General features: G+C 42.3%; 1 protein-coding gene across 1 annotated transcript; it reads left to right on the top strand.

The window, feature by feature from the left end:
* The first annotated feature begins 425 nt into the window (after window positions 1-425).
* Window positions 426-8,577, top strand: GORAB (golgin, RAB6 interacting). The gene is made up of 5 exons (XM_026087648.1): window positions 426-569; window positions 704-1,098; window positions 3,542-3,643; window positions 5,190-5,330; window positions 7,951-8,577. The coding sequence occupies exons 1-5, from the start codon at window positions 426-428 to the stop codon at window positions 8,420-8,422; spliced, it is 1,254 nt and encodes a 417-aa protein (XP_025943433.1). The 3' UTR covers window positions 8,423-8,577.
* Window positions 8,578-8,583: the final 6 nt, after the last annotated feature.

Here is an 8,583-nt window from a genome sequence, read left to right as displayed (position 1 = left end):
CGGCCTTGGCCGCTCTGTGTATCCCCTCAGCCCCCACATCCTTCCTCTCACATCCTTCCCCCCAGCCTTCCCATCTCCTTGTCCCACCCCATCCATCCTTGCAGCTTTCCCATTCCTTCTGTCCCCCACATCCGTCCCTTCAGCCTCCCTGTCCCCTCAGTCCTTTTCATCCCTCCCCTTATCCACCTGCCTCGGCCTCTCCATGCAGCCCCTTGGCCCCCACAGTTGGCTTCCCCATCTATCTCTCTGCTTCCCCCACCAGCCTTCCATCCAGCCCCTCTCTCTCTCTCCTCTGCCAGCCTCTCTCTGTCACCTTTCCATCCCCTCCAGCTCCCTGTCCTGCCCCCACACCTGTCTATCCATCAGCTCACTTTATAAACCCCCATTTATAAAGGGCCCTTCTTTAGCCCTGTGTCTGTCTCACCATGATTCCCCCAAGGGTTACCTCCATGCCTCCTAAGGCTCCCCCGTTGGTCCCCTACTCCAAGCCCCTCATCCCTCCCTCCCCTCGTTCTGGATGCTCAGATCGTCAAAACTTCCTTATTCTTAGACTAACAAAACATTTCCAGGTACCTGGGTTTTCCCCCACCTTGTCTTCCCCCAGCACTTGGCATGTCTTTTCCTTAGGCTGGTTTTGCCCCAGTTTGTTTGATTTCCTGGAAAAGCTAATTCACAGAGTCTGTCTTTGACCTTATGATTTTAGCTTAATTCTGTTTCTTCTCCTCATCCACTGGTAGAGTTGTCTGAATCCTCGGAGCAGCAGCGTCGCTCCCACACCGTGAATAAGAGCCGGAAGCAGCTGCAACGAGAAAAAGCCCTCCAGCAGCAATGTCAGAAGCTGGGAGTGCAGGATGGAGCAGCCTCTGTACTTCCTGAGCAGTTGCTTTCTGTACCAGAACAYAAGCCTTGTCATCCTCAGCAGCCTGTGGCACCACCTCAGCCTCCTTCAAAGAGAGACCAAAGGCAACATGACAGCCAAGATCAGCGGAAGGAACTGGGGCTGGGAGATCCTTGTAATGGCAATGAAAATGCCCAGAACTTCCCTGCAAAGCCAAACTTGAAAGTGGAGAAAAAGAAAGTGGAATTGTTAGTAAGTCGGTAAAATCAAGGGATTTATTTTATTCTGTATTGATTCATTCTTTTGTGGTGCAGTAGAATGAAACTGAATATTGAACTTTCCTATATCTTTTAGGAAGGCTGGAGAGATCATGGTTGCTTCCTCTCTGTTGAACCTCTGTTTTTCCTCTCTATTTGGGTTAAACCTGATTTGAGGTAGTCTAATCCATGCAGATAAAGACCATGCTGTCTTTTAATAATTTCCTGTGGTGGGGGGGCTGTAAATCATAAAGCATTCAAGATATGGGACTGTCTTAATGGTTTATGAAAACCTAATCTCACTGATGTCGTGCTGTGTAAATAAGTCAGAATCCACGACAAAAAGCCCTTTTGGAAGTAGATCTGTGATCTCTAACTTTATGTTTCCCTTCAAAATACTGCAGAARATTTGTTAATGCCAAAAATGTTGGTGAGGAGTTAAAATTTCAGGTTTCAGCAGTTCTCTAGCTTTTGTGATTCAAGACAAGACCATCTTGAGGCTCACACCCCATGCATCAGCCCACAGTGGGTTGTCTGTCTTCCTCAGAAGCATCAAAATGGTCCGTGTGAGAGAAGAGAGAAAATACTGAACATGACAGTCTGGGAATTGACTGATCGAATATGGCAATTACTTTGTTCCTCATGCAGAATGCAGATAGTAGCATGTAAAAGGAAGCTGCTGTCTCAGTGCTACGGAGGAACGTATATCCCATGTGAAGTGGCTTGTTTTTACCTCTTGAAGTTTTTCTTCCTGTCTATATCCAAGTGCTAACTTTCTTTTTTTCCTCAGTAGGCACAGTTTTGTACAGTATTCTCTTTATTCTCCTGTCTGCAAAACAAAGTGTGATGGGCCAAAGGATGAGTTCTCATTCTAGGGCATATAGTTTATTTTTAAAACTCTCAACAATGCTACTCCGGCCTTGATTTCCTCTGCAGGTCCAAACTTTCCTGCCCAATATAGTCTGTTACAAGCGGCTGGTTGGCTAGTTGGCTGCCAAACTGTCTTCCATGCATCACTGATACTTCCCCAGAATAGGGCTCAGCAGCTTTCCAAGTGTGGTGTTCCAGACTGTATTTTTGTTACCCGGTTAACTCCGTAGAATCTCAGAAGGGGCTAGGCAGAAATGTGGCAGCTGGCAGTGCGCACCAGGTGAAACAGCACACGGTTCCTCCTGAATTCAGAATTCAAAGGGCTCCGGGAGCTCCTGTTTTGCACAGATGCATCTTGAGAGACCGCAGCTGCTGGCCGTGCTGCCTGCCTGGGCGCTGGGTGGGATCGCCCGCATGCCGATAGCTATCCCTTCACCAGAGCAGCAGCRCTTCAAAGAGCAGTGCCAAATTCCTCATGGGGGCACAGCTCACCAGTAGTACTGGCTATTCAGTTCCTTCCTCGTGGTAAAAAATACAGGCATTACATGGCTGGGAGAAGATACCTGAAGCTTTACAGAGGTAAGTTCACTGTTTGGGAAGCAAGTGACAATTAGTTGCCACAGCTGTCACCCAAAACTGCTGGATTCATCTCAGCCTATGCACTTGAACTTAAATCTCATTAAAAATATTTCTCTATGTGAGGTTTTAGGAATTAGGGTAATGAGGAGAAGTCTGAAGAGATCTTGTGCAGAACTGATTGTTAAAATAAATGTAGGTGAGTTATTTTGGTATTTTTAAGCTAAGCAAGACCTTGGAACAGAGATTTCTCAGGAGAAGGGATGAAGAACACTACAAGATGGAAAAGCAGCAAAGCAGTTTTTGTTTCTCTTTAATCCTGCACAGTTGTGTTCACTTATCACACAGGTTGTCCCTTCTCGCCTAAGACCTTGCTTTCCATTATTTGGGACTGGTTGTATCTCTTGGTAGAAGTAGCTTAGGAAACAGAATCAATATAACTCTTTCCCTGGTGGCACGAGTGAATTCTTGTTCTTCCTCTTTGCTCACTTKCATTGTATCTTACCTTCAACTTTGTCAGTGTAATTGTTTGGGGGCTGCATTGTAAAGCAGACACATAAAATAATGTCTTATAGAAAAATCCTTTCCAAAAGAAAAAAAAAGGCTGTATTGGCAGACTGAGCAGATAACAACTTATAGCAGACAGTAAGAAACATGAAACTGCTTCTACCTAATGGGGAAACACATCTTTTTAATGAAAAGTCCCATATGTTCCCTCTTCTCATGAAGCTGAATTAACCACCAGCCTTTTTGCTTAGGAAGATCTTCACTCTGATCAGCAGATTTCTTTTAGAAATATTTTATTGGCCTAAATGACTTTTCTTCTTACAGATGATTCTTTTTACCTCAGAACTGAAACATTGACCTGTTTGTTGTTCCTTTGGCATTTTTAGAGGGTGGTCCAGGAATTGTGATGGTGGATATTTGTGTCGTCTGGGGTATAGAAGACAAGGAGAGAAATTAACTTATTAATTTTCATCTTCTCGTTGTCCATGAACAGGCAGGAAAAGTCACGATGGGAAATCCTCCAGCAGGAACAGCGGCTGATGGAAGAGAAGAATAAACGCAAGAAAGCACTCCTGGCCAAAGCTATTGCTGAGAGGTGAGGGGCTATGCTGCAACATGGGCTGAGGCTGAGGAAGGAGTTCACACTCCCAAAGCTGCAACTTCATGCACAAGTGGAAAAGGTGTTACAGAATTAGCRAATCAGCTGAAGTCCTTTGCCTTCCCTGGATTTTAGGAAAGTTTATTTGATTCCTAGCTATGAAGAGAGATAATAGTTAATTGTCTCTGGGCTTTTGAGTCTTACTAGTATGTGAAAGGTGTTAAAGGAGAAGACAATCAACTTTAAGAAGGTATATATAAATTTACCCATTCTCATACTTGTTAGCTCTGGCTCTTCAGGAGACCAAGCTTTAAGATAAATCAGTGTTGTCCACCCAGATAGTTTAGGACTGTAAGTAAGGCCAGATTTGTAGGGAAGGACATCAGAGCAGCTGATAACAGTGGATCAAGGATTGAGATGTTAAGTGTTCAGGCTCACAATTTTTTCCCAGACGTGTACAGTATTCTGCCCATCAGAGCTTTTGGGGTAGCAAAGGTGAATACAGCCAGCCAGTACTGTGCAGAAGATTGTCTTTGAGGTTCTGAAGATTTTCATTCCTCTGCCAGGTACAGATAAAACACAAGTGTGTTTGGCCCTGGTCACTGTAGGAAAGCAAATGTGGGTGTGACCACCAGGCTGGCTTCTTCCACCTGGAAGCAGAGCATAAGAACAGAAAGGAGGTCTTGAAAGGAGATAGCTAGGAAGCTACATCTGAGCTTCAAAGACCTTCTTCAGGCTCGGAGCAATGCTACAAGATGTCTGTTTCTCTCCATCTGCATCAGTTGGTCTAATGAGAACTGGTGTTACTTCCTACACATCTAGATCTTGCTTTTCAAGTACATGTTTTGGAGTATAACGCAGTGACTGAAAACCATGGCTTTGCTGGTGGTGATGAATGATAGTCAAGTGACCTGGTGTAAAAGCTTGTTGAAAGTTCCTTAGCTTGCTTGGGAGTGAAATCCATCAAAGCTTGCTTCCCTTAGCAACATTTCACTTTCAGAACTTAGGAATGAATAGTCTGAGTTGAAAAAGGTTACACAGGACTTGATTGAAATCCTTTGTGTTTGATGTAAAACTTTCCATTGACTTCATTGGGATTTAGCTAGGCCTGTTGGGAATAATTTTACAAAATGAAAATCAAGTTTAGGTTAGGTGACTCTTTGGCCCTTACTAACTGGGCTTCTTTGAAAGGGGATATTTGCAGGACTAAATACCCCACCACCATTCCCCCCAACCATTTCCTGTTTCCTTACACTGAGAACTACTTAGATACAGCAGTTTCTTGTGTGTTTCCACAGTGAAGAAACACAATCCATTTGAGGCACTTTGATTATAGTCATTACGTAATTTTGCCTTAGTCCTTTAATAGCAGGCATTTTTAGATCCCTGTGGATATTAGGAAAGATCAAAAGTCTTAAACCATAAAGGAGAAACCTTTTGAGTAGCTCTTAAAGAAGGTCGTTACTCTGCAAATGAAGTGAGATACATTATGCCAAGAAAAGACATTTGCAAAGAAAAATAAAAAAGCATCTTCCTTTTGCAGATCCAAAAGAACTCAGGCTGAAACAGTGAAACTAAAGAGGATTCAGAAGGAGTTGCAAGCTCTGGATGACATGGTATCTGCTGACATTGGAATCCTGCGGAACCGAATTGATCAGGCCAGCTTAGACTACTCCTATGCCCGGTAAGTGACAGGCAGGGGAGGGAATAGCCCTGCCTGAGTGGAGGGATAGAATGCAGTTTCCTGTCACTGAAGCAATAGTGGCATTATGTCATTGTAATCATGTGTAGTTAAAATGGACACAGTCTGGGGGGCTTTCAACTCTTGAGGTAGAAGTGTTCTTTTTATTTCTTCATTTTTCCCTTGGAATCTGGAAGCTGAAGTAGGTTTCCTGACTGCAGACTGTGCTTTCCAGCTTTGTGCTGTCAGTAAATGTATTTGCTGCTTTAGTTGTGCAGTTGTTCATAAGCCCTACTTTATTGTTTCAAGGTTGTTTATTTCTTCTCAGGGGGAAAGAGTGTTTTGGTTTTTTTGGTTTTTTGTTTTTTTTTAAAAAAAGTCCTAAAATGAAAGTCCGTTTTAGGGAAACTTGCCTGTTGATGACAGCTCTGGTCCTGTTGGGATCAATGGGACCAATTAAGCCTGAAACATATATAATAGTGCTGAAGTGCCTTTGGAACTGGGACCAAAAATTGAAGGAAAAAGTGAGCTTCTACTCTTCACAATGTGCCTTTAATCACTCTGGTTCTGATGAATTCCTTAAATGCAAGAAATTAATCGGAACACCCTATTAGTTGTGGGTAAACCACAACATCAGTAGATAAACATCAGCATGTTTATGTAGCCGTTTAATAAAATGGAAATGTTCAATTGCGGTTTTTGGTTCACGATTCAATGTGTTAAACGTGTATTTCTCCTTATGACTTCTGCTGTACGTTGACCACAGGCCAATAAACAGGGTAATTAGTCTTTAAAGAAATATGAGGGGTAGCTAAAAAATAAGAATTTCTTTTGCCTAATTATCATTTGAAATATCTAAGATTAACTGTAGTTTCACTAGTTCAGTACATTCACATACTGAACTTAGTATCTTCAAGAGGAAAAGCGTTTCAGTGTATTTGTAGGTTTAACTCTGGTTTCTAAAGCCATTAAATGCTCCCGGAAATTTCTTTAGCAAAATTTTATAACAACATGTCTATTTGAAATTCTTCATAGTAGAAGAGCATATAACACAAGTGGCTCTGGCTTTGGGAAGCAGTTTTTAAATGAAGATGACAAAAAGGGATGCTGGTAGGGAGAATAGATTAAACTTTCCAATATGCTTAATGATTTTGATGAACTTATTAAGTCTTTTTTTCTGAGAGAAGGGGATTTGGAAATGAGTTATGTTCAGTGTTGTAGTTTTTTGTGCATTATGAGCCAAAGTGGATGTGCTTCCACACAGTGTCTTTTTAAGCACTTCTTGAGTCCTTGACATATGTTTTGGGGCTAAAGCCAAATTATTTCAACAGGTCAACATGTGCAATATTAATAGCCCTGAACACATTGTTAGGGGCATCTTACAATTGCTATGGAATGGAGTTTTCGTAAATAAGATGTGGAGAATATGTGTGAGTTCAGCCCAAATATTTAATTGTGCAGAAGTTTCAGTATAGTGTTAACTCTTCCCTTTCACATACACTGCAAGGGAAATCTTGATTTTCTTGTTAGGGAAATGTAAGTGGGCATTTTCTGCCCACTGTGGACACAGCCTTGACAGCTGGGTAAAAGTTTTGTGGTTATTATGTAGCGGAACATATTTGGGAAGGCTTTTGCATGTCTTATTTCCTTCTGTTTCCCTAAACAAAAGGCTTGTCATATCTTTCTCTTGCTTTGTTTAACCAGATATTTGAATAGTGATTTTACAGAACAGCTGTCTTGTTTATTCAAATACCTTACTAACATTAGATTTGTGAATGCTCCATAACGTACATCACATGCCTGTTCCCTTTCCTAGTCAGCAAGATTGTGTCTATCTTTCTATTAGTTAAATCAGAATTAATACACAGGTTCACTGAATGTAGTTGAAGATGCATCAGTGATGTGGACACCAACCATTAAAGAGCTAGATATCCCGGAGATGTTGACCTCAATGAATATTTCCTTTTTGCTGTATTTGTCATGACAGGAAGTGCAAATTGGCAGGAGGTGTGTGTGKGGGGGGGATGCTTACAATAAAATTCTACATCTGTTGCCACACAAAAGTTGTGATCGCTATTGACGTCATATGCTGTGTCAATCTGTGCTGCTCATGTCTTTATGTATTTTTGGGTGGCAGGAAAAGTACACTTCTAGACCACATCCAAGAGTAAATGTGTATAGCACCATTGTAGCATCTGTATCCGTTGGGTGAATGTTGGATTAGAAAAATACAAAACTGTTTTGTGATATTTTAGTTTTCACTAGATAGGTGTTCATTGGAATATGTGAAGCCGCTACAATTTTTAATGGTTTCTTTCTGCTGCTAGAGGTACATCCCTTAAAACAGGCAGTAAAACTGCTTGTATATGATTCAGTTTGTAGACTTCAGACAAGGGATTTAACTCTTGGAATGCAGCAGCGGAGGCTGATGTGCCAAGAGGAAGTTTGATCTATTCACACTTATTTTCTTCCCTTTGAATAATGTAGCAGGATGTCGTGAAATAGCTGGCATAATGCATTGCAGAGGAGATTGCATTTCAGGGATGCTTAAAGTATCTGTCTGTGTGCGAGACTGTGAAGTGCTTTGAGAACTAATCCACTAGAAATGATGATGGTTTTGCAGGAAACGGTATGATAAGGCTGAGTCGGAATATGTGGCAGCTAAGCTGGACCTCCAACACAAGACAGAGATTAAGGAGCACCTCACAGAGCACCTGTGCACAATCATACAGCAGAATGAACTCCGCAAGGCCAGGAAGCTGGAGGAGTTAATGCAGCAGCTGGAAGTGGAGGCAGATGAGGAAAGTCTGGAACTTGAGATAGAAGTGGAACGGATGCTGCAGCAGCAGGAGGCAGAAGCAGGGAGACAAGCTAGCCAGTCACAAAATCATGCTGGGACAGCTAAGGAAACCCCAACTCCCAGTGCTACAGCAAGAGGGAGCGAAAATACTGGCCGTGCTGCCGCTTCTGCTGCTATTTCTGAACAGTTGGTGCAGTCTGAAAACTCCCATATCAAGTCCCTCTCCAGTATGGACAGCCAAACTCAAGCAGTAACGGTGACTCCAGGCGACCGCCCAGCTTGCTCTGATACATGACTACTATATTCAGATAAGCCAGCCTGTTATGAAAGATATACTTGCTGTGGGCTTGCGTTCTGTATGTTATCTCTGGGCTTCTGCAGTGCCAGTGATGTGCGCTTCATTTCTCTCTTTCTTTAATTTTGCTTTCAAAATTTTTTTTTTTTTTTTTTTTTTTT

Source organism: Apteryx rowi, unplaced genomic scaffold (genome assembly GCF_003343035.1).
Source record: "Apteryx rowi isolate R43461 unplaced genomic scaffold, aptRow1 scaffold_729, whole genome shotgun sequence".
NCBI classification, from domain to species: domain Eukaryota; kingdom Metazoa; phylum Chordata; class Aves; order Apterygiformes; family Apterygidae; genus Apteryx; species Apteryx rowi.
Note: the sequence above shows the minus strand (reverse complement) of the source record. Positions and strands in the feature narration are given on the sequence as shown.